This window comes from Anabas testudineus, chromosome 2 (genome assembly GCF_900324465.2).
Source record: "Anabas testudineus chromosome 2, fAnaTes1.2, whole genome shotgun sequence".
Classification (NCBI taxonomy): Eukaryota; Metazoa; Chordata; class Actinopteri; order Anabantiformes; family Anabantidae; genus Anabas; species Anabas testudineus.
Window position 1 is genome coordinate 26,107,814 of NC_046611.1, and position 27,385 is coordinate 26,135,198.

The 27,385-nt window shown below is 39.6% G+C and overlaps 1 protein-coding gene across 1 annotated transcript in view; it reads left to right on the plus strand.

Moving 5' to 3' along the window:
• The first annotated feature begins 9,130 nt into the window (after positions 1 to 9,130).
• mllt10 (MLLT10 histone lysine methyltransferase DOT1L cofactor) overlaps positions 9,131 to 27,385 on the plus strand; it is a 42,025-nt gene continuing 23,770 nt past the window's right edge. The window contains exons 1-6 of the mRNA XM_026362058.1: positions 9,131 to 9,506; positions 11,744 to 11,823; positions 14,333 to 14,387; positions 17,001 to 17,110; positions 17,224 to 17,327; positions 17,748 to 17,841. Coding sequence (XP_026217843.1) covers positions 9,344 to 9,506; positions 11,744 to 11,823; positions 14,333 to 14,387; positions 17,001 to 17,110; positions 17,224 to 17,327; positions 17,748 to 17,841 — 606 coding nt within the window. The 5' untranslated portion in view covers positions 9,131 to 9,343. The remainder of the gene's footprint in view (positions 9,507 to 11,743; positions 11,824 to 14,332; positions 14,388 to 17,000; positions 17,111 to 17,223; positions 17,328 to 17,747; positions 17,842 to 27,385) is intronic.

Below are 27,385 nucleotides of genomic sequence, written 5' to 3' on the forward strand. Positions count from 1 at the left end.
CATTATGTCATTGTGAACGTGTGTGTGTGTGTGTGTGTGTGTGTGTGTGTGTGTGTGCGCGCGCGTTTGGCACAGCATGAACAAATGTATGCGTGCACGTGTTCCACACACAAATACACAGATCCATAGACAGCAGAGGAATAATGTGACTGTGTAGTGCTCTACGTAGGCTAATTGTTTGAATTACCGGTAGGCCTACAGAAGGCTGTTTGGACTGGCTAATGTGTGTCGCCCCTCAGGCACATTTCTTCAATACACTGTGCGTTATGTTCTGTCTTTGTTATCTGTAAAACACGTGAATCCCTTGTGGCCCGTTCCTCACGGGTAATGCTGTGCGCTACTGGGTCAAACTTAAGACTGGGCATGCTCATCTCCACAACGTTAAGCCTTTTGGCTTATTTACAGACCATCCACTGAACGCCGAATAGCATCGATGGTGCCTCGGTGTTACACCAAACACGTTGTTTTTATAACTCCTAGTCAAACCTCTGAACTAGAGTGGATCATAGCAAAAACTACAAGCAATGATAAACTGGAGACCACGATCACCATGGTGGCAGGGGTGGACTTACAGACAAGATCATACAAACCAAAGCTGTATGTGAGTGCGCCTATGTAGATGATTTGGGTCATAGTGTTGCACCTTGAAATGTCAGTCTACAGTACAACAATAGATTTCTCTTTTTACTGCAACGTGTGTTTCCTCCACTTTAATAGCTTCCATTGCAGTGGCCGTGCGTAATGCTGAGGCAGAATTGTAGGGATAATCAAAAGTTGTAATTGTAGTAGTTTCTGGTGTGAAAACCTCGATAAGCCAAAGAAGGTATATAGAGGAAACTACAGCAACTAACCACACAGTAGAGGTTCGGCTCAGTATTGTAAATAAAACACCATAAGAGGTGTGTGTGTGTGTGTGTGTGTGTGTGTTCGTGCGCTCCTGTGTAACGATCACTGTTCTGTGTATGTACGTCTTATACACTGCCAGGTCACCTTATCGCCTTCCAGTTGTAACTCTCATACTCCTCATCTGACCTGCAGTCTCTACAGGACATGCACGTCGAGCTCCCCTCGCTCTGTTTGCAGCACAACTCGCCCCTCACGTGCTGATTCTATATGGCAGCATTAATACATGGAGCATGTGGAGTTTCACGGACGCTGCAGAGTGAAGTGAGAGGAGGGGCAGCTTTTTGAAGTCCGGATCCCCGGGGAAATAACTCCCATAGTGCGGTGCCCGGCCTGGGAGACACAGGGAGAAGCAGTCAAGGCTTGTTTCATCCCAACGTCCTGACCACTGCGCGTTATTCCTCCGGGAACCTGTTTTTTCCTCTTTCACACAACACGTGCTTATTGTTTCTCCCTGCTTACATGCAGGATCCTCTCTTGAATTCAGAAGATTTAAAGGTGCTAAACAATTCTCTCCTGCTGACCTAACGCTCCTTGGGTAGAACAGGCTACAAATATATCATGCATCACAAAAGAGGATTGCACAGAGATAAGCGTAAAATATTAATTAATTTTTTTATTAAACTCAATGGTTCCTTACATGATTATTTAAAACAGGAAATCTCACTCAGTTTGAAAGCAAAAAATAAAAAATAAATGTACCATCTTAAATTATTCAAATAAAATAAAACATGGAAAAACAGTTGCTGTCACATGTCATATGTCAAATCATAAAGGATCTATTTTCTTCCAGCAGACACCATGACTGTCTCATTATGACTCCGTGAACATTGTACTTAACTTCAACCTCAGGTTATCCGAAGATCTGAAGTGCAAAGCAACCTCCTAAAACAACAAAAAATACCACAAATAAATAATTAATGAATAAAATAACCTTATGGGTAGCCTACACATCTGAGTAATTCAAACTCAGACCAGGGACCGCCTCTCATGTTTGCCTGGATGTCGACCGGCCTGGAGGGGAGGGTACGGCACCGAGTGACCGAGAGAGAGACCTCATGCACGGCGGAGGCTTCCTAAAGCAGCCCGCTGTGTGTTAGTGAGGCAGGGGGAAAAGTCCCAAATCACCAAATCCTGCTCATTCCCAGTGGTGGACATCAGTCCGCTCATGTTCAGGCTTGATTTGTTGCATGCCCGGAGTTACAGTGCAGAGACGACACCAAAACACTGATCTGCAGGAGTTTAGTTCATGGACTTGTGTCTGGTCTTTGTAATTTTGATCTATAGATGCAAACAATACGATGATTCTTAGTGCAGCCCACACTGAAGTAAAAGCAAAAAAGTGAAAGAATAATACAGAGGTTATTATTGCAGATGTTTGCCTCATGGCGACGTCTGGCTGCAGGTTTTACCTACATTTCTATTTCCCACTGTTCCACTGTGGAGATGAGCGGATTAGAGCGCATGACCAGAGCTCCACAGCTTTGTGCAATGTAACATTTCAACGGGAGGGAAGTTGTTTGAAACTTCAATGCCCCAGTCTCCAGCATTGTTTATGTAATATATAGCCCGTGTTTATCAAATACATAGAAGGTCCACGCACGCCATACAGTGGAGATGTGTGTCATCTGGTGGATTTTAGACATGTACAAATGCTTCCAAACACAAACCAAACGTGTTGCCCCTCCAGCTCCGAGTCGTTTGTTTTGCATTGAGCTTTATGGAGACACTTGGTCAAGGAGGCGCAGTCACTTGTAAGAGCAGAGACTTTTTATGACACAAACCCACTGCCCCATGCCTAAACAATGAATTCCTCTCCACCCCTCACCCCCCAGGGGGGGATGTGATTTTACATGCAATCCGAGCCTGAAGTGTGTGCCGACAGTGGTGGGGGGAGGGCTCTCTTCACCTTTCACCTCGCCATGTTGGGACTGTTTGTATTTTTTTCTGGGCCCCTGTGCTAGTTGCCGACCAGAGAGGCGACCTCGGGTAAATACTGATAGCGCTGAATGTGGCGTAGCCAGGAAGGGAACATTATGGGAGCGTTGGGTTCAGGTCATTTCACGCTTTCCCAGTATATGGAGAGTAAAGACTAAATCAGCAGCAAATGAAAAAAAAAAAAAGTCCAGAAGTATCAGCGGCTGATCACGACGTGTTCTCCCTTTTCTTCTCAGTTTTCCAGATCATTTGTTGAAATCTTTTGGAAGAAAATAATAAGTGAATGTGCATGTGGATGTACACTGTCTGTCACAGTCATGACTTTAAAAACGATATGCATTATGCCAGAGATAAAAAGCATTTGTGAATTCTCATAGTTTAAACTTACTGGCTAAATGAATATCAGGCTCACTTAGATTTAATGATCTGATAATCCTAACTAAAACTTAGCTGTATTCATGCAATGGGGAGATGGTTTGATTGTTAATTACACCCAATTTAAATGTAAATGTAGGGGTATTTGATTTCAACACGTTTGAAAGGTTGACAATCTGCTGGGTTAGTGTGTATTGCTGCAGTGTCTGACATTGTGTTTCAATATAACCACCCTAAAGAATAGGAGTTGGGCTACATTTATAGGCTAGATTGTGTAACTGATCAAACATATTACACAACACACACACACACACACACACACACATATATATATATATATTTTAATCAACAAACAACTGTAGGTTGTTTATTTTGTTTAGCACGATCTACATGGTTTACATTTTTATCTAACACACATGAAAAAACATCCATTACTCACTACTAACAAACTGATCTGAGAACAAGCATATGGCATCTATTTAATGAACACAGCTGCTTCAAAATAAAAGTCCTATCCTTAGCTGTCAGTAGTCATTTGTTGAAGCTTATGAGCTCTATGCATGAAAAAATTCCTCCCAGGCCGCTTTCGTTTTCTGCTCCCCTGCAACACACACATGCACACATTTGGGGCCCAATGTCTATGGCCAAATTTGGAATTTCTAGCCAGTGTAATGTTTGCAATGTGCATTCTTAGCTCCTGTGTGTTTCTAGTCATTTATAAATGTCTACAAAACAAATAAGCGCCAGTGGAGTTGGAGTCATATAGGCAATTTAGAGGACAACAATAATCACACCAGACAAAATAAATAACTATGCAATCAAGTAGACAGCACTTGTGTGTGCTATGCCTTAACACAATGCTAGGTCACAGCCAACATATATATATAGTAGCTTCAGAAAGTATTCAGACCCCTTAATTTTTTGCACACTCTCCCTGTAGTGTAGACTAAATGTCAAACTGATTCAATTGTCAATCAATCTAGCTTCCATAGACTAGAATGAAAAAGTGGAAACCTGTTTTTAAATGTATTGTTTGACTCTCTCAAATGCTGTGGCAGTCCAAACTGTGGTCAGGTGCCTGCTGATGCAAGATCTGCTGTACAAACCATCTACAACATGACTTGAGTCCACCTGTGGAATAGTTTAGTAAAGAAAACCACCACTGTGTATAAAGACCACACACTCAACCACAGCATGAAGCACCAAGGAACTTTCTGTTGACCTCAACAATGTGATTGTACTAACGTATAGATCAGGGAAAGACTTTTAATTGGTGGCTTCAATAGTTGTGAAAAATTAGACATCTTCCTAGAGCTCTCTGTCTTGCCAAACTGAGAAACCTGGCAAGAAGGGCCTTGGTCAGAGTGGGGACCAGGAACCCAGTGGTTACTACAGAGTGTCAGAATTCCTCTGCAGTGATGGTGACAGACAACACTTTAAGTAAAAGGCAGATGAAAGCCTGTTTGGAGATTGCCAAACAGGATTTTAATGACTCATTGTATTAGGGAAAAATATTCTCTGGTCTATTAAGTCTCTGATGAGCTCTTTAGGTAGAACAAATACAGACAGGTCCTTGAAGAAACCCGTCTATAGAGTGCATGTAACCTGTTTGTATTTCAGCACAGTAATGACCTGAAGCATGCAGCCAAGACAATGCAGGAGTGACTTTAGGAAAAGTCACTGACTGACCCTTGATCGGTCCAACCAAAGCCCAGACTTAAACCCTGGAAAACATAAACCTGAAGATGGCAGTTCACAGACACTCACCATCCAATCTGTAAAGCCGGAGAAGACACCAGCAGGATAGATATGAACTGCCCCCATCCAGGAGTGAAAAGCCTGCAGAGAGTTAGCAAAAATATCTCAAAACATATTTGACTGTCTTAAGGAGTATTGAGTGCAGATTGGCTTTATCTATTTAAAATTAAACCTACAAAAAATTCTGTAAAAGAAAAAAAAGAAACTGGTTAGAAATATTTCTGAAGCAGCTGCCTGTGGGGCTGCTTTTTTTTGTTCCTACGTTCTTCATTCTGCACAGATAGACCATAAAACATCACCCAGCTTATGCAGACATATGCAGAACTGGGTCCTTTGGACTTTTTAAATCTCAAGTGCCATAAAGGCATCTTAAGAGAGAGAATTAAATATACACCAAAGAACACACAGAACACGAAGTAGCTTTTTTGCATGGTTCTTCAAAACACTTTCTCACCACAGAATCAATTAAATTACTACAATAAAATCTAGGATGTTGCTTCACTCTTTTATTTCTGTTTTTTCACCTAATGCCAACTTTGCCATTGTACATCACTGGAGATGACAGCAGTAACTGGAACAGACAACATACTGTGCAGAAACACGCATTTCTGAGGACACTGAGAGCAGCTATTCTGTGAATATAGATCTTTTATATGGCAAAAGAATATGGAAGAATACAATAAGACAGATACCCATTGTTTCCAAACAGACTCAGGCTAATAGCAGAAAGGCTGCTGCAGGGGATTTACAGATCTGTATCCACATGCAAGTTTGATATACAATATGAACCACAAAGGCCTAAAACACAGAGAGAGCACAGTTATAACCATAGGATATTTTAAATAGTATAAAAGCTCTACGTGCCATATGTACTTTGAGGTCAGCCATAGTCATGAGGAGCAAACAGCGTCAGTGCAATTTTCTGCCTCAGAGAAAGCTCTTCTCTGACAACCTGAGGAACATTACACATGATTCGTGCAGACTTTGACTTAATCAAGTGCAAGTTGTAAAAATCATTTGCCATTTTCAATGTTTCAGTAGCTATATGGGCCCCTCCATAACCGCTGCCCCTCCTTCGCCTCCCTTTGTTCTCTCCAGCTCTAATAGGTTTCCCCCTGCCACACACAATTCACTTTTTTTCCCTTTTCCCCAGCTCCCCATCCCCCCACACCCCCTTTTAGTGCAGTGCCCAGTGTCGACTGGAGCATTTGAGCAATTTGAAATTAAAGCAAACAATGGGCAGGCACTCCCAGGGACCTCTCGCTCACCATATTACGCGGAGGACGCTCGTGTGCTCTTGCGCATTATTGGCAAGTCATTACGTTTCTCTGGAAACCGAGAGCGGGAGCTCGCTCAGAGGAATCGGTGATGCAAGCAGCAGCTGAGTGCTTGGACTAGCGTGTGTGTTCCGGCAACAGCATGGGGATGCTGTCAAAACAAAACTGTATATGGGTAGGTATGATACATCCTGGTACAGGCTTCTCAGAGCTTCATTTAATGTCTGTTGAAAGATAAAGGTTTTCATCATCAGTGAATGAAAAGCTTTCTCAAGTCTACTTGCTGCACACTAATTGGGCCTATGCCTTTAAAAATAGATGTTTTCATGCTCATAAAAGTGTTGTGGGTACTTGAAATTGACTTAAAACTGGTGTGGAAAAAACAACAGACGCAATTGGGAAATCAGATTTTAATTTGGTTCAAAGGGCTCTAAAATCTGTAGAGCATACAACATCCTTTAACCTTTAGAATAGATAAGGGCACACCCCAGAAAACAAGATGCTTTAGCAGGAGCAAAACGGAAGAAAGGCCTAGGAAGAGCAGCAGAGGCTGAAAGTCTGTGCATCTTCCAACAAAGTTCCATGTAACAAATAGATTAACATAGTATATTTAGAATATGGAAAACAGGTCCCTAATGATGTAACACCAGTAGGCTACCATTCAACATTATCCTAATAGCTACAAATGGCAGCCTAGAAAATACACACATACATTGTCCTGAATCCTGGTCTGGATGTCGTTTACTCAGTGTTTTGTTCTCATCCGTCATTTCATTCCAGTGTTTACTTCTTTTATTATGGGGAGAAGCACCCTTACGAATGTAAGGAGTTTATTTACTGTAGTTCTTCTCGTCGTATTGTGGTGTCATTCAGGTGGGGACACAAATGCGGCGCAACTCCACCATTGAATGGAACTGGTTTCTAACAAAAATGGTCAATGGATTGACTATATTGTAATATGTAATTGTATTATCACAGGGAGGGGTTATAACAATATGTCTCTAATAAATAATCAAAATACCAAAGTGAATATAGTAAAAATATACAGTATACTGCCCTAGCTGCACAGCAACCTTGTAATTCAGTGCACATTTGAGGTAGAGCACTTCCTGTTTTGTTGTTCAACACTAATTAGTCTGCTTAAGACATTGTGTTTCTTCAGTAAACCAGGTTGTAGATGTATTAAACCATTTTGTTTCAGCACAAGAGGTGCAAAGATTCTTTATAAGTCACTGGTACAATTTCCATTAGTTACAGTCATTGCAGTGAGAGGAGCCAGGAATGCTGAATGTTCATGAACTCTTTAAATACCGCTGTACTGTCCTTCCAGCAATCCACCAGTGCTTCGAGGGCAGGTTAATAACACTCTAACCCAGTATTAAGCGAACCCAAAATTTACATGTAAGAACCTATCAAGCCACTAGGGGTAGTTAAGACAAGGGAAACAAACACTTTGACCACTACTGACAAAATGTCAAACAGTTCATGCTTTGTCTCTACATTAACACATTAAACTACAAAACAAGATTTCTATCTTCTACAGGAAGGGACAATGATCAGGTTCTTAATATAGGCCTAGGTAACTAGACGATCCCCAATGCCTCTCTATGGCATTTGCTTAAGGCATCTGCCCTCACGTCTGTGCCAGAAAGGCTTTGCTTGACTTTCAAGTTCCATTATGCAAATTTAAGCTGAGGGACAGCAGCATGAACCTGAAAAATCTAGTCACTCTGCTCCGCCCAGCCCTTCCTCTCCCTGCTTCACCACACTCTGTCCAACCCTTCAGGTATGTCATTATGATATTACCATAAATAAAGATGCTACAAAACCTGAAATTCTCCGGATGGTTAGAAAGGTAAGCCTTGTTTAAAAAAAATTTTAGAGTTGAGAATATCTGCACTACTGGAGAGTTCAATGAGTCTGAGTCTTGAAAGCTTTTGTCAGCATATCTCTACTAAATTAATATTTAAAAAAGGGCACAGTTTTCAGAGGAGCAGGACTACAGCAAGGACTAAGTCTACAACTATAGTTTCACCTCACCATTTGAACTGAAAACTAAGTTATGTCATCCATAGGATTTTTAAAAATAGAAGCATAGAGATATTATAATATAGATAAAGAAGAGGGAAGTTTAAACACTTGTGCAAAACAAATTCTAACTGGAGAAAAGCAACCAGTAAGTGTTTACTATAGGCGCGATATATACACACAATATATGCAGCGTTACAATTTAAGTCATCTTAATTAATCACTTCATTGTTTAGTGTGCAAAATAAAACAAGTTTAGTACATTAATAATACTAATACTACTACTAATAATAACTATTCTAATTAAAATGCCCCTGAACTAAATGTAATATTTGCACCATATTATGTCTATGTTACATTTGAAATCATTAAAAAAGCTCATTCTCATCATTGTAAAGCTTGAACCAGACAATGTAATCTCTAAATGTATGTATTACAAAGAGAAATCAAACATGATTCTCTCAGAAAACAGGGTAACTTCAAATTTCCTTTCAACACACTTGCTCTGCTGTACATCATGGACTCTTCTGAGCCCAGTGATCACATCAAGAATCACAGTCCTTACTGTACAAATGTTGTACATGTATGTGAATATGGTCTTTAATCAGCTTGCAGTTAAACTTGGTGGGTTTCTGTCACTGATCCTGTACTTTTTCGCCACTTTGGCATGTTGTTACTGTGATTTCAGTGAACCAGGGGAAGCCTCTTTGCTTCAAAAGTTCAAACCATTGCTGCCATGTGGATCCAAAATGAACGCTGCTGTGGACGGTCCAATCACATCCGCCTTCTGCGTGTTGTCAGAGGTCACGCACACACACGCGCCTTACGTCGGCGTCATTACGCATTTCCTGTTCTCTACGAAATCCCCCCTGTTCTCATCGTCGCGCCGTGAAGTGGATGTTTTGGTAAAAAATACGGTGTCGAAAAGGGACGTAAACACGTTTAAAACATGACATTTCGACCGAGTGGGACCTAAAACGGCGTAGCAGGGGAAAGAGGGACGTCTTCGGCGAAGGTTTCGGTTCATCTTGTCGTATTCCTCCGCATGTCCGCTTTCTTCGTAGATGGTCTCCGGCGAGCGTTGTCTGGCGGCGGACGACGAGTTCTCGACGAATAACATGAAGGAGATGATCGGAGGTTGCTGCGTGTGCTCAGACGAGAGAGGGTGGGCAGAAAACCCGCTGGTTTACTGCGACGGACACGGCTGCAACGTTGCCGTGCATCAAGGTACGGCTGTGCTGTTAACTAGATCGGCTAGCAGGTAGCATTTAGCTTTCAGGCTAGTTAGCGTTGTCTGGTTACAAGGTTATGGAGCCTTGTTCGTTTGCCCACAGCAAGGCCAGGCTGGGGTCAGACTCAGATCATACAGCAGGACACTCCACTGCCATGGCTCTGCAGCTAATCTGCTTAGTGTAATAGCTGGCAGCAGCTGCTGCACGAACACATTTCTGGCTACAAGTCGTGATAATTATCCATGTCAAAAGCGAGCGGTCCAGTGGGACAGAAGTTAGCGAAGGAGGGAGACACTTGTCAAAAAAGTGCAAGCCTAGTGCGGGAAGTTCCCATGGAGGATTTTAAAATGTGTGATCCCACCCAGAGTATCAGCAGTAACATTGTTATAGTACAAACTGCATGAACAATGTATTAAGTTTTCACGCTGGCAGTCAAACATTTTGGTCCATTTATAGCAACAAAACAACGACATCTGATGGGGTCGTGTTAGCTTCTAGTGTAACAACTGTGCTGCAGTGCTCCAAGCCAGTGCTAAGCCAAGATGACTCAGATGATGACGTCCAGTGTTTACAAATTTAGCAGCTGGCCATGTGTCCACTTGGCAAACAGTGGGAGACCGAAGACTATTTGAAATGTCAGCAACTGTGAACCCATACAGATGCATGTCTGTGTATTTACCCTTGTTTGTTTTGGATTGTGAAGTAGGTCTGACAGGAGCATATCTGTATATTACAGATTATTCTATCTAAGAGTCTATTCTTAGATGCACAAGTGTAAAATCATATTTCATATTTTAGTGAAGTGTCTGATGCTTTGCAGAGACACATTGGGGTTGGAGAAACACTCAGGCCAGCACTTTTTCTTCCTTTAGTGAGTTATTGGCAGCAGAGAAACTGTACGGTATTAGTCAAAAACAAAGATGGTTTGTATTCTGATAAGAAACACCACTCTGTTTTATTCAGTGCAGTGTCCAGACAGTTTCTGTAAATGTAACATATTTTGTAAAGGATTACTAGCAATGTTTTGTCCCCAAATAATCCTGTTAATAACTTGAATCAAAAGAACATTTTAAATATTACAAATCTAATTTTATGGCAGTGTCTGGTTTGTACAAATTTAACATTTTCATATGAAGGCTAAATAATATAAGCTACATACTGTTGTTAAAAGAACACTGTAGAAGAGTCATAGCATTGTAGATCAGCGTACACAAGCAACAATGCATCAGTCTAAGTAAGTATCCTCAGTTTCATGTGATTACTGTACAATATATAACATTTCTTAACTGTTAAAGTTATGAAAATGTGAAACTTATTTAGCTTTTCATAATTTTGTAATTGTTCCCATGTGAATGATCATAGTAGAGTTATGTTATATTCAATATTTGTCTACATACTGTGCTACACAGAGTACAATACACATACAGTAACAAGTATAATATTTAGTTATGTTTAAACATTTGTGAGGAATTGAAATGTGTTTGCGGTGTGATGTTTTGCCACTAGTCATTCCTCATTTGAACTCGGTACCCTGTGAGCGTATTGTTCTCAGAAATGGATTTTAGCTGCATATTTCATTGCATTATTGCCTCTGATCAGATATAATCTGAAAATGTGTGTATCCTGTGTTCTGTAAATGTGGGCTATTTAGGGTGGTACTGTTTTATTTATAGTAACACTGCTGCACTACAACTTCAAGTCTGAATCCTATAAGGATCTTTGTAATCCAGTAACACACGTAGAAATAACAGAATCAAGAATGTTTTTGGACTTGTAATCCATTTTGTAGACTATCCTCTTTTATATTTATATATATATATATATATATATATATATATATATATATATATATATATATATATATATATATATATATATATATATATATATATATACTATTTTAACAGTCACTTATTTCCACACTAAAATACAATCTCTACAGCTGACAACCGTTCCTAAACTGTTTTAAAGTTTAACAACCATGTGTTAAACTGGATTCAGCTGTTTTGATCTGACAAAATGCTGAACAATACTCAGAACACTGTTTGTACCAGTTCAGTTATAAAGTTGCCTTCTGGCACATGTAAAAATGTTTAGGAACAGATAGCATTTGGTGTGTAGCTGCCTGGTGTGTAAATGTATTCTGTAATGTAAGATGTAGTCTTTTGGTGTGTTTGTGATGACTTTTATTTATTAAAGTTTTTTTTATTGCTGTCCTTTTCCTCTCATCAGCCTGCTATGGCATCGTGCAGGTGCCAACTGGTCCTTGGTTCTGCAGAAAGTGTGAATCTCAGGAGAGAGCAGCCCGCGTGGTGAGTCACATAATCTATTCTTTCATCATTTATGAGTGAACTCCTGGAAGAACAGTGCTGTCTGTGAAAGATGGTGTATCTAAAGGTTTTGAGCAGTGCTATAATTTATAAATGCACCAAGAAAGTATGTAGGTATCATATCAGCCACATATCTGTTCAAGAGGTTTGGACCAGACTAGCCAGCACAATTCAAGTTAAGGACAATGTTTGAAATATTTTATCACCACAGACAGTCGGTAGCTTTGGAGTCGCACTGTTGGCAGCCCTGTTAGGTGCCAGTGATTACAAATGAAGAAACCATAATTGTTGTTATGTGAGGAAACATAAAGGAGGAGAGCGTGCTCATTATTAAATGTATTTTGTAATTTCTAATATTTGTTCGTAGTATCTACAAAGAAGCTGGATGATAACAGAAACTAAACTGTGTAGTTCTGGAACTTATTGTCTTGGTACTGATCATTACATTGAACTGCTCTATATTACACATATTAAACTAATATGCATCCAACACTAGAAGCACTCCCATAGCATGTTACTGCCGTGATTCACAGGTTTTCTAGATAAAATGCTTAGAGTTTTGTTTAGATTTCAGTGTTTGTGTCATCAAACCACATAATCTTTTTCCTCATCCTCTTAGAGTTCCTTCAGTACTGTTTGGCAAACTTCAGGCAGGCTTACACATGCCTTCTTTTTCAAAGTGTCTTCCATCTACCCACTATGGGATAAAAGTCTGGCTGCTGGAGTACTGCAGAGATGGCCAGTCTTCAGGCACGTTCTCCGATCTCTGCACAGGACTTTTAAAGCTCTATTAGAGTGACTGTTGGGTTGGTCACCTCTCTTATTGACTAACTTCTCAGTTTGGCTGGACGGTCAACTCAAGTAATAGTCATTGTGGTTCCTGAATTTCACATTTCACAATTATTAAAGCCACTGTGCTCCCTGGGATACTTTTTAGAAATGTTTTTATACACTTAATCTGATCTTTGTCTCCCCACAAAATGTGGCTACAGAGTTTCATTAGACTAAATGGAATTTTGTGACCTTTAATACACGGTGTCTATGGATGCCAGTTAGGGTGTAGTCACATTAATAAAGCAAACAACTAAGCAATTCACCACTATTTGGATTGTCCTAAAAATATATTTTGTAAAGGGGGATTTCAGTCAAGTTTGAGTTTGGCTTGATGGGAATATGGCAAGTCTAAGGTTAGTTAGAGTTTTTTTTGTACCTGTGGCAGTTTAAATTCAAAGCTACAACAAACAAAAGGCTGCAAAGAATTAAGGACTTTTCATAAGCGCCTGTATGATTTTTTTTGTCACTGTGTAACAGTCCTGATAACTAAATTCCAAATATCTTTAACTTTTTTTAAACAAAGAAATCAAGTATTGTATTGTACTATAATACACTTTTTATAAGAGAACAGTAATATTATTGTTTAACCCATGAATGAGACTGGGCAGCCTGGTAATATAGTTTGTCATGTCTGTTATTTAATCTTAAATCTTTGTACAGGCTGGTTGAAGTTTTAGCAAAGATGTTGTAACTAGAAATGACACTGAAGATCTGCAAAGACCCTTTTTGGAATTAGCTAAATAGGTTTCCATATTTTACGTGTTCTCTTTGTGGAACCCAACCTGGTATAGCTTTATGAGTTTCAACTTAATATGACCTCAGCAAACATCTGAGGACCTGTTGAGATTTTGACAGGGCAAGATTTATGAAAATAGCTGTTGATACAGGTGCTAGGAATAATCTGTCTACTTGATGCATTCATGTGTACTTACGTGTACAAGCTAATACAGAGAATAGGCAGACCACTTATGGGACAAGGCAAAAGTTAGCAGGATACCTATTTTGTTCACAAGAGAGTTACAAATAACATCCTGTAGAGTATGATCATGGAGGAAGATAAATGATCACCAGTGATCCAGATTTTTTAAATCTGTAATTTGCCAAATAAATAACAAATGAAGACGTTGTTATTTAGGATTGAGTGTGTGCAGCCAATCAGAAACTTTAAGTCCAGGAATAGTTGGAAAACAAACGGTTGGGAATCACTGCAATGAACGAAGCATGACATACATTCATAAAAAACATTATTAGATGAAAGATGGAACTATAACACATGAAAGTCCTGTTCACACACACACAGTATATCACACACACTGTTCTCTCTGTAAAACATGGTCTTGAGATGAGCCACAGCAGTTTTATGTGAGTTGAGGATAAGCTGAATTGTCAGGCGAGTAAGGGAGCAGCAGAATTAATTGCCTGAGGACTTGTATTAGCTCATGCATACATGCACACTTGCATGAAGAGGGAAACGACCTCAGTTGTCACAGAGTGAGGGTGTTTTCCCTGAAACCTTCTGGCTATGTGCCTAAGCCTGCCCAACTTGGTAGTTAATCTCACATGCTAACCAATTTGCCATGCTTCAGTGTTTACCTCACCCTAAGTAGATGAGGTTGACCTGTTGTTTCTGACCTGATGTTTCTTCTTTTCCCGACAGAGATGTGAGCTGTGTCCCCACAAAGATGGAGCCCTCAAGAGGACAGACAACGGAGGTAGAATCCCTCTCAAGCTACACACACTCAAACACACCTGTGGTTTGCCTCTCGTGCATTTTGTCATGAGTTGTATGTCAACGGCAAGTTAAAGGGGTGTGAGCGTGCTGGGAGAGTTATGTTGCTGTTTGTTGTATGTGCTGTCTCTCTGCACCGTCCTTGCCAGTCCATATTTTATGAGTGTGAGTGGGTGTGTGTGTGTTTATGAGGGGGCGGGCCAGGATGGGTATAGTGCATGGCCTGCGAGGAGTCTACTCGCTGGGTTCATTGGGAGGTCAGCTCGGTGGAGACTGTAAATATTCTCTCTGTGTGTGTGTGTGTGAGAGTGTGTGTGTGAGAGAGAGAGAGAGAGAGAGAAGAACAGCTGTGGGATTGTGTTCAGGCCTGTAGGAAGACATCAGGACAACACTAACACACACTGTTTTACTACTTTCTCTTTTATTTTACCCTTCCCATGACCCCTCTCTCCCCCTCGCTTCTCTCTTTTTCCCCTTCCATTTTTCTTTCACCATCTCATGCCACTACTGTCCATTTCTCTGCTCCTGTCAGTTCCTCTCCACTTGTTGATCTGTGTGGTAGTTGCTGTTATTTCAGGTGGAACAGTGATGTAGCAGAGCAAAGGGATTAGTGGTAAAAAGGTATTTTAGCCATCATCTTAATGTGCAGCATGCAGACAAGAAAGAGAAGACAGCGAGACAATATGAGTTTAAAGATACTGCATAACAGCAAACAAAGAAAGTTAAAAGAATGTTTATGCTGGAAAGGTTCAAACATCGTCTCGGTATATGTAAGGAGTTTTGATGGAAACGGGAACACTAGAAAATCGGCACCAATTCACTCCCTACAACTCAGTACTAAGAAATAATAATTATGTGGCACCAGAAGGAGTAATTTGATTGATTGATGTGGTTTTGTTGTACATTTCATTCATTACATTACACATGAAGGATCACATGAGCCTAGTTAGTTTTTCTAGTCTTCCTTTTCTTTTTGCCTGATGTTGGGATCCTGGTTTTGCCAGTCTACCACAGAAGATCATAAAACCATTATCAACAATTGACAACACTTTGTTGTTGTTTTTGCTAGAAATCATAGCACACTTTGTATTGGTTATCAGCCAAATAGAAGCACTTCATTCCAGCACAATGTCTCAGAGTAAAGGTTGTCCGTGAAGTGATGCTTTGTTGGGTTTTGTGGGGTAAAAGTGTGAATGCTTAGTTTGAGAAGGAAGGCTGTGCCACTTTTATAGTCCTGTTTTATAGGCCTCTTCCAGATTGTTGGAGGGACTTCAAAACAACAACATGCCCTCATTTAATACCCACTCCCTCCTCTCTTTCCCGCCCTCTGCCCTCCTCCCCCTGTCCTGCTCACCAGGTCAAAGGCAGGTCAGGGGTTCAACTGTAAGTTTAAGCCTGTTTTTGTTTCCGCTATAGGGAAAAACAGACACCTCCAGTGTGGTAGGAGACTCCCACCTCCATTTGACCTCCCTTTCACCTCCTCCAACTCCCCCTCAGCCTGTCGTCAATTCTGCTGCCACTCCACCATACCCCGCTGTCATTCTACTGCCCCTAGTTTGTCTCCAGTGACAGGCAGCTGTGTGTGTGTGTTAGTGCCCAATAAGCTGCTATTTAGATAGAATAACTACCAATCTACAAATTAAGACATTTGCTGTTCACAATGTAAAAGTTGAACTTAATTTATGTTTATGTAAATACATGACCTGACAAAGATCTGTCTGGGTTTGTCTAGTTAAAATATTCTGTGTTATAGAGTCAGCGTGGAGGTGTTACTCTTTTTGTTTATATGTGAATGTAACCGAAACTGCTATTTGTTATATTAATGATGGGCACAGACCATTTGTAGGCTGTGTTTGGTTTGCACTAAAGAAGAATTACACATGGAAAGTGTAGGCCATTTCAGCTGCACAATCCAGTGTTTTGGTTTGTACGCAATAAGTCAAATGCTGGAGAACACATACAAAGGGTTTTCAATTAGTTCTGTGTTTCACCACACATGCAGACTTATCTTTTCCAGCTCTCACAAAGAGGTCATAAAACGTACGAGGTAATATCTAGATGTGAGCATTCATCAAAACTGCACTAGATTTTATCTTTTATGAACATCTTGCAGATAGAAACACAGGAGATGATGTATGATGCAGGTGTATTGGTCTTGGTTTGGTTATTCCTCACCAGAATTCAAAAGACTGTGTTACTACCAATTTAAACAGGATCAAACACAGAAGCTTAGCAAAGTCTGTGTTCTTTACATTTTAAGTCTGTGATGTGATGAGTTACAATTGTGAAGAATGTACAGAAAAATGTGGTTTTGTTTTTTTTTTCTTTAACCCAGCTGATAAAATTCTGTTGGTCGTGTGTGGAGTTATATACATATACAATTTTACTGTAGCACACTGGTAAAATTTGTCATTAGCAAATACAATACAATTAGTGGCTATTAAACCCTTTACGCACTTTTAAAAAATATTATTTAGCTAATACTTTATGATACTTTACTGCGACTCCACAAACCCCAGTTCAATCTCGTATGTGTGGGGGATGATGTCTGGTTTGTGTGTTTGCAGAGTTTAATCTTTCTTCTGTGTCTTTGCAGGCTGGGCACACGTGGTTTGTGCTCTTTACATACCCGAGGTGGAATTTGCCAATGTATCGACAATGGAGCCCATAGTACTTCAGTCTGTACCACATGAGCGCTACAATAAGGTAGATAGATAGATACTTTATTCATCCCAATGGAAAATTTACTTTTTGTTTTGTAACCATCACAAGGAATTAATCTGGAATTAAAATGTTGTTTTTGTCTTAACTGTGTGTAGACATGTTATATCTGTGAGGACCAGGGTAGAGAGAGCAAAGCAGCCACTGGAGCCTGTATGACCTGCAACAAACATGGCTGCAGGCAGGCCTTCCATGTCACATGGTGAGACTCATTCACTTCACATTAACCTCATTACACAAAGAAAGAGATTGTTTCTTCAGTTCCTCACTCAGACTGACAGATAGACACTTACGTTTGATACGCTGTAGGTTTTAATAGCAAAACTTCAGAAATACATCGGATATTAAAATACCAATACCTTTCAAGTGTTTCATTGTTTAAAGCATGAAATAGACTTCCTGACTTATCAGAAATATTTATTATTTTAACAATTCACAATTTGTTGCTTCTACTGTGAGCAGTCACATTAGGTGAATGGCATGCAGTAGTTTAAAAGTTGTGCCGTGCAAAAGCTCTAATGTTAATGCAGACTAGGTTAAGGTAGGTTTCTGCTCCTGTTGGTATAACAAAACAAAACTAAAGATGATCCCTTTAATTTTTTCATACTTCTCTCTGCCACAGTGCCCAGTTTGCAGGGTTGTTATGTGAAGAACAAGGATCGGATGCAGACAATGTTAAATACTGTGGATATTGCAAGTACCACCACAGCAAACTGGTAAGTTTCTCCTTTTATCCTATTGTAAGCATGTATGTTGACTCTGAGCACTGAGTACACCCCTACACAATATCACTAAAATTTAAAATGAATCAAATCTCACAAAATTCTGTTTTGTGGAAGTGTTGGGTATTAGATCTTATTTAGACATTTTAAAAGCAAATAGATTAGATATACAACACTGACAATACAGATCTTTAGTACTATCTCAGTGCAACAAAAGAACAAAGAATGCCTGTGATCAGTGCAACAAAAATCAGCTTATCTGTGATCACTGTGATAATAATATAACATTTGTTATGTCCAATCAAGGCTGATCATTAAGAGGTTATACATGAACGTGAGCTTTCACAGTTTTATCCTGCAGTGTGTTAAATGCTCTATGGCTCCACATGGTAGGAAATGAAGAAAAAACATATTGTGAGTCTTAAGATTAAACATTGCAGAAGAAAAAAGAAGCATGATGAATACTGGCAGCACATTTTTGGTCAGATGTAACTAAAATAAATAGTTTGGATCAGATTGGGTCCAGCTTGTTTAGCATAGCTTTGAGCAGTCACTGTGAACGTGGATTTCGTTTACACAAACAGAAAATAAAAATGTGACTGCCAGTGTTAAGATGCTCAGCAGAAGAGGAAAAAATGATCACAAGCGGAATGTAAAACTCATACAAATGTTTTTAAAGTAGAAAAAAAGTGAAAACAAATGACCAAGTGACTTGAATCTAATAGAACACCTCTGGTGAATTTCCCAAGCAGGATGTAGAGCAACATAGCAAAGAGGAGAATATCTCCCCACTCAGTTGTACAATACTGGAGCATCTAATCAACAAAATCTCAGCTACATTTCCTTTGTTGCCTGTGTTTTTAAATGGGGAACCTTTTATTGTTTAATTTGGCTAATTAATGTTTTGGTGATATTCACCAGGAGTTTACTCTGTTTCATTGTATACTTTATATATTATGCATGAGTGTCTTAAGTATTGTGTGTCTTTTAACAGTTTGGATGTTAACTATACCCCCACTAACTATAAGCAGAGAAGGCTATTTTGATGTAACACACGCATATCGGTTTAACACAGTGGGACATACCTTTCATCTTGTGTACAGCTTGGCACAGAGATGCTCTGTCATTACTTCTTGTCTCATCTCTTTCCTCTGTCTGTTCTCTCTCAACCCTGTCCGTGCCTCAATATTACTCTATTTCCTCACCCTCTGCATCTTTTTTACAACCTTTCCTCCCTAGTCAGTTTCTCATTCCTGCTCTGCCCTCTCCCTCTTTCAGCCATCTTCCTGCCTCTGCTCACCCCCTGCCCTCTCTCCTTCCTTCTTTTTCTCCTCCATCTGCTTCCTCTTTGACTGGACTGATCCATCTATCCCCCTTGCGCTTGTGTCTCTTTCACCTGTCCTCTATCCTCCATCAACTCTTATTCCTTCTCCATTTGTGATCCTTCTAATCTCTTGTCCATTTCCCCCAGTGCTTCCTTGTGTGTTTTTCCACTGAGTTTATTGGGTTGGGTTTGCAGATGCTGGACTGGGTTAGATGAGTCAGTTTTTACTGTAGAGTCAAACAGGACTAATGAGAGCCAAATAGTTTCTTCTTTATTTCAGATATTTTGAGAAAATAACATTTTAGAGATCAATTTCTGTGACTTGTTCTTTAATGTTTGCCTTTATTATTTACAGGGGTGTGTAAAGTACACTAACTCGACAAAGTGCACATAAAAGTGCAAGTGTTGGATCAGAAAAACCCTCCACTACCAGTTGTAGAATCCTTTCATTGTTTTGCTACTATACAAGTACATGTACTAAAGTTGCCTAAAGTACAAGAGTAAAAGTACTTTGCTAAGACAACAGTGTATTTTAAACAATGTAGAATTTGGTGCTGCTCTAGTCTAGTCCAGATTAGTTAGTTGACAAATTCTTAAAGGTAAAAAATTGGACTGAAATGTTTTTGTTACCTACAGACTGGGGAACAAAACAGCAGCCGATCAAAGTTGGGCAGATTTTTAACCACCTAATGGGACAGGAGGATAATTCATAAATGATACATCAGCAAAAATCTAAAACTTAAAAAAAAAAAAACTAGTAACTGATAATGTTAAAATAAATGCAGTGGAGTAAAAGAGTAATTTTTAATAGTTAGGTTAGCAACTTAGAGACTTTTATACTCTTTTTCTAGGCAATGTAGTACTACAAAGCGGGGTAAATATAATTTTTAAATGAGCATAACCTGCAGTTTACGTTCTTTCCTAAATTATAGATTACTGTACAATCGTAGCTTAGTCATACAAAACAGACACGAAAACCCCAAAATGCAACTATATACAGAGAGGAAGGGTTTTCAATAAACACATTCACTGAAGAAATTATATGTTGTGTTCCACATTTGGATCCAATCTCTCAATAGTTATCACAACATACAGTGGCAAGAAAAAGTATGTGAACGTTTTGGAATTTCATGGTTTTCTGCATTAATTTGTCATAAAATGTGATCTGATCTTCATCTAAGTCAAGAGTATTAACAAATAGGATGTTCCTAAAATAACACAAAATAAATTCTCAGCTTTCATGTCTTTGAGAACAACCATAAAAACCTCATAATGCTCCTACAAAAGGTATGTGGATGCAGATGTGGAGGTGTGGACTAGAGCTACTTTGACTGACTAAAACTACTCAAACCTTTTGAGTTTGTTCTGCACATGGAGAATGTGCTCATGTGAGCCTCGCCAAATGGAGTTTTCAGAGGATCTATGATCAAGAATTGAATGATTTACACAAAGCTGGAAAAGGTTACAATATGATTTCAAAGACTTTAAACATTCACCAGTCTACAATTAGGTAAACAATTTACAAATGGAGAATTACAACTGGGACTGAGGCTACTTTACCAATAAGTGGGCAGCCAGTCAAAATGATGAAATGGGAGCACAAAAAAAAAAACTCATCAGTGAGGTAAAGAAACAACCCCGAGAGACAACAATAGATTTGAAGGCATCATTAGAACTGGCTAACATCTTTGTTCATGAGTCTACAGTAGGTAAAACACTGAACAAGCAGGGTGTCTATGGCAGGACACCACAAAGGTAAATGCTACTTACTATTTGGGCCTGATTTGATGCATCAGGGTTTGGCCTGCTTGCAGTCATTGAGGGGAAGATGAATTCTCAAGTGTATCAAAGAATTCTTGAGCATAATGTGAGAATGTCTGTACATCAGCTGAAACTCTGTAGAAGTTGAGTGATGCTACAGGACAATGATCCAAAACACACAACAGAATGGCTTCAGAAAAACAAAATCCGCCTTTTGGAGAGTCCAAGTCAGGGCCCAGACCAACCATTTATTAATTTAAAGGCTTCACATACTCATACACTTTCTACTATCACTATGCGTTTTTATAGTTCTCAATAAAGACAAGAAAAATCACAATTTACTTTCTGTTGTTATTTTCGACACATCGTATTTATTGATACTCTTGACTTAAATGAAGATCAGATCATGTTGTGTGACAAATGAATGCAGAAAATCACACAATTTCAAAAGTGTATAACACACTTTTTCTTGCCACTGTATGTAGGTAAGATGCCAACATAGGACAGGCTTCACAGTATCAACACACACACACACACACACACACACACACAGATGACATTTTGCAATGTTAACAAATGCTGATGGAAAGACTCATGCTGTTTTATTGATCGTGTATGAATGGCTTTGGATGCTGGGGCATAATGTCATTAAGCTGGGATTGTATGGATGGCAGGGATGTACAAGAGGTAATCAATGACAGAGAAAGCAATGCTGTTAGCAGAGTGGGTTTCATAAAATACCACTTGATGGATGTTTACGCTGTGTTAGCAACATATGGCATTTGACTGGACACAGTCAGTAGCCAATCTAATTTTGAACTTAGATTATACTTGTTTAGTCTGGACTATAGTGAAATTTGTCTTTGGTGGTATCATCAAGACCTTAAAAATAAATTCTACACAGTGGAAATTCACCCATAGATGTATTGGCTGAACATTTCCAATTGTCTGGTCTGGGTGTTTGTGGTATTAACAGTAAATGCAAAACCTTGTTGCATTCAGCAGGAGCAGTAAATTGTGAACTCTGTATATATGTGTGGAAATCCAAATGTAGGCTTTGAAAGATGAGAGCCTGTTTTATGATTCAGACAGTGAACTAAGTTGATTTAAATTACTGGTGCACCTGGGTTGTCTCTGAGTATTACATGAAATCCCCCCAAAAACACTGCCTTGATCATCTGTGCATTGAAGTAATATGGGTACAAGTTGAAGATGTACTTGTTTATCACCATGGCAGCAGATACTGTGAGTAAGGGCAATAAGGCTTGTGCTGAGATCAATAGGCAAGGCTCATCATTGGTGTCTAAGAGCGCCTCGTTAGATCTGTGTTAAAGGAGTTTTAAAATGGCCCTGATTGTTTTTATTGTTGTTGTTGTTGTTGTTTTCAGGTCTACTAATGGCGATTATTTTACTCTTGATTTTATCTTATGGTTCCATTTGGCCAGTGAAAATTAAAAAAGAAACGGCTTTTTCTGAAGTGCAGATATCCTTTTGCTTTTATACCTACTGCCACAATGCATTTTGTACTCAGAAGTGACCAATAGGCTCACTCATGTAAACATCACTTTTGTAACCAATGCTCATGATAATGTTTTTTGAGTGTTTTTGAATTTTGAGTTATCCTTGAGTTCAGTTAGAATTTCTTAGTTTAAGTTTTCTTTCTTTTTTTATATCATAGATCCTTTTTTGGTCCATTTTTAGCCTTTTTTTCTGTGGACTTCATCCAGTAACTTGGAGTTCCTCTTTACCTTTTAGCGAAGGAGCAGGGGCCGTGGTAGTAGGTCTCAAAGCTTAAGTGACTCTTCCCCTCAGTGTATGGATAGACCCCCAGACACGGACAAGAAGGTAAGACAGCCCTCAGATCTTACCCTCTCTATGCCTCCTACCCACGACTGTGACCCCAACATATCCAGTGAAATTATTGATCAATCTATATTGCTAATGATGGTTCCATATTGTGGATCTATGGACACCATGCAGGAAAAAGGAAAATGAGCTGTGTGTGATATGGGATTAACTATTTAGGTGTATTTCTGGTATTTTTGCAGGGCGCGTTATGCTATTATATCATTTCCTTAAGTAACAAAACCCAAGCAAAGGAAAGCTTCGGTGCTGTAGTTAAGATTAAAAGGTTTTGAAGTTAATGTATTTTATGTCTTTTGTTATTATGTCCTTAATCAAACTTTTCTTAAGGAAAAGAGTTGTGCCATTGTGTTCTTTCCTGTATCCATCCATTTCAGAGAGTAGAAGTTTGGCCCATCTCGAAACACATTCGTGTGCCTTTCAGCCTGATTTCACTTGACCTCTAAAATCACAGGTGTCCTTCAATTTGATGTCCAAGTGACTCCTGAAATTGGGTTTTATAAACCCAGCAGCAGCTGCATTTGGATTGTTTTTAGGATGCTAGTATGACTGTAGCCCACCTACACACACCAGTGATCACAGCCGCTAATGAATGCTACATTAGTGTGACTTAATCAGTCACGCCTGTTAGTAGAACATGTAATCACAGGCTGTGTAAAATCAGAATTTACAGGAGGCGTCAAGTCATCTGTTCCACTTTTCATCTTTGCCCATAGTTGAATTCAACCTGTAAAGCCTTATTTTCAGCATAACGGTTTGGTGGAAATACTCAGAGATACCATAATGTCCAATATAATGTACTTAATCCAAGACATGGCTGTCCCTTAACAGTTGAGCTGTTGTGGAGAGAGTGTTAACTTTTCTGTTCAGTGTCATTTATTCTTCCCACCTAACTCTCAACAACAGTATGCTCTGTTTGGTCAGCAAAAGGCATCCTTTCTCACCACAGTATTGTTTAGTGATCACTAGAAAGAGTTTATTAATCCAAAATATCGAAGATGAAGAATAAGATTATCATTGTCTGTCCTGAGGGACACAGATTTAAGAAACAAGTGAAAGCAAGTGCTTAACATACCGAGACGATGAGCTGTGCTGTGTGTGTGTGTGTGTGTGTGTGTGTGTGTGTGTGTGTGTGTGTGTGTGTGTGTGTGTGTGTGTGTGTGTGTGAGTGTGAGTGTAAAAATATTTTAACAAAGGAAAGCTTGGTCAAGAAATGGGCACCCACTGTGCTGTTGTTGAACATGGGTGAATGTCAATTGAAACTCTGTCCCATCTTAATAAATTATGTTTATTTTGTATGTGTACTCTCAATCTTTTCCTGTCTGTGGCAAAACCAGATAGGTTAGAAAAGGGATGCTTCAAATCTGCATCAACTAAATAAACTGTTACAATTTCATCTTTTTAAAAAACATATATAGCATTGTTTACTATAAAATTATTATTATTTATTAATATTAAATACAAACATTTCAACAACATATGCACAGTTGTTACCATAATATTTCAGTGTTTTAAAAGGAAAAAGGAAAATAGCATAGTTGCATTTGAAAGCATATTATGGCCCTTCAGTCAGCTGCACCATTATGAACTTAGAGGAAGTTGGCTTTTTTGACATCACCCAAATGGTGCAATTACTCCACTGAATGAAACGCTCATGTTTTGTTGAGATGAGGTGGAATTTGTAAACCTGTTTGTACAGACAGTTCAGTGTTTTGTTAATGATGCTGTGCCATGCTGCTTCTGATGCTTTGACTTCCTTTTTCCTGCTGTTTTTATTCAGTAGTCTCGTTTTTGGTAGAAGAGTATGAAAAATGAAAATAAACAAGAAGTAAATGTTTATCCCTTTATTAAGTAATTAGTATAATCCACATTAGGCATTTATTGTGCCAATTTCTTTCTGTCTACATGGTTATTGTGTTTGACAATGCCAGCTTCAGGATTTGTGTGTGTGTGTGTGTGTTTGTGTGTGTGTCCACGTATGATTCAGTCCCCTCTGCCTTGGCTTTTGTTAATACTGCATGATTTGCATTATCCTGCTCTCTCTCTCTTGCATACACACACAAACGCACATTCTCCATCCACATTCCAGGGTCAGAGATCAGCCAGCTCAGATGTGCGTGTATCCGTGCATGCAGTTGTAATGTGTTTTGGAGGCTCAGATTTATACCAACCTCATGTTAGACCCTGCAGTGAAACTACAGCAGGGGCGAAAAGAACCCCCACACTGGCTGCTTAGGAAAGGCCCGCAGGAAACACACACACTCACATCTACTGCTTATACACACACACACAATGGCTGGTCAGAAATCCTGCAGGAAACTGCACAGGGGAATTCCTGCCAGGCCAGGGCGGATTATTTTCCCCCTTACTTCCTGTTCCTCCCTGTCTTCCCTCGCTTCTGCACACACCCCGTGCCCTCTGTGTTTGCAGCCTCTGCTTTTACTCCTCGGGCCATTGTGCAGAATTGTTAAACATTTAGAATACATGTTATATCAAATTAAAAGGCAGTACCTTGTCTTTCCTACCTGTTATTTGTCATAAAAGATGTTTGCATTGGTATTTCTTCACTGTGAACTTTACAGCAGGCCTACACGTTGCATTTGAAATGCACATGTTTAACAATTTGATATAGTTAAGAGAATATTGAGTTTAACCAACTCACCTACAGTTTGGGTCATTTATTAATTATGAAGTCTTTTATCATGCATAAATGCTGAAGCTTTTACTGTGTTCAGCTCGAATCTGCTTCTTTTCTCTGATTAATTTTTTTATTGCTCACTATTTTTTGGGGATTTTGGACTGTTAGTTTTGTTTGTTTACTGTGCTCTACCATTGAATAAGCCCAATGATTGGTTGATAGATTTAAAACAAAACTGCAGATGAATTGATAATGAAAATAATGGATTTAGCCCTCATGTATTTACATTGTATTTAGATTTATTGACAAAATGCAAAAATCAAGATGCCTAAAATAAACACAAGAGCTTCTCAGTTCAGAGGCCTGTGATCAAGAGTTTACACAGAGAGGATTTCAGCCCAGTGTTGTGTTGGTCATTGTTTGGGATTTTGCTGATAAATGGAGGTAAATCTCATCCTCTCCCACCAATCATATGTACCCCACGCAGTCTTAAAGACCACTCAGACATGTCAAATGATGATGCTGCTAATGGTCAGCTTCAGAGAAGGAGGGGAAAGGACACGCTGAAAGGCATTGTCTCTGCCTGTGTAATCAATTGACCTGATTGATAAGAGTGTGTCAGGATTGCATTGTGTGTGTGTGTTGTTTCCCACGCCCAATGCTGTGTGTGTGCACGTGCACAGGCTGTGTGTGTGTGTTATCCGACCCTCTCTGCTCCCTCTGTCCATCAACACCTAGCTCTGGAATGTTAATGAAAAACAAGAAGGCAATCCCAAAGAATTTACTTCTCTTTTTCCTCTTTCCACTCACTCTGTTTGAATTAATGATCTCACTTTGTGTAGTCCCTCACGCTATCCTGTTTGTCTTGGCACCACTGTTTATAGACTCTGTTGTTTAAATGATGAGTCGTATAGTCGAGCAACAGAAGATTGGTCCAGTTTTGATGATCATCGAACTAACTCCTGACAAAAAAGCTAAATGTTTGCTTCACTGTGCAGCCTAATGGAACTGTTCTCAATTCTAGTAAAGATCCAAAGATAAAAGATGTGTCAGCACTGTGGAGGAAACATCTAAAAAGTTATGCACAAAACATTTAGGATGTTTTCTCTTCATTTTGCACAGCCGTAATAAAGCCTTTGATTTGAATATTTCTTGTGATGTAATATAGACTTTGTAGAATAAAATTCATTTTATACTACTTAAAACACTGAACTGGAAATATAAACAGGAAATTCTGTGACAGAGAGTTTCTGCAATCACCTCTTTCAGACCCACAAATACACATGCGATCAGAACTATGCAACATGACTCGTAACCCCAGAGTGATAGAGTTACCGGAAGCCAGAATGCAGAGGGGTTACGGTGGAGCTGCTATCTCCTGAACTGGTGCTGGTGATGTCTGTTAACTGCCACTTACAGAGGAAGTCTGGCTAAACTGTCACCAGCCTCCATACAGTTGCTCTTCAGCAAGACCTTAAGGGGAGGAGGGGGCTGTATCGAAAGTCGCCATAGCACGGGGCATCACAATCATGTTGAGTCTCATGTCGTCTCTCTGGATCGCTGCATATTTTCGCCACCTATCTCTTAGTGTGTGTATGCATGCATGTGAATGTCCATGTAAAAGTGTATGTATACCTGTCTGCTTGTACGCACATGCAGAGAGGTGTCAGGGTGTGGGGTGTGCATGTGAGGTGTAAATGCGCTGGCACCCAGTCGCCACCTCAGGGGTGCGAGAGTTGGGTGGCAGCAGCGTGTGTGTTAGCAAGGGTGTAAATTGAGCTGTGATGGTCCAAGAGAGAGGATATGATTGGATGAAACGATGAGACCTTATACGCTTCAGCACCAAGCACTTAGAAGCACTCAGCTCTAAACTGCAGCTGAATTCCTGTCGGCCTCATTTTTTTTTATCTCTCTTCCGTCACTCTCTTTTGTGTTTGTGGATCTCCAAGCTT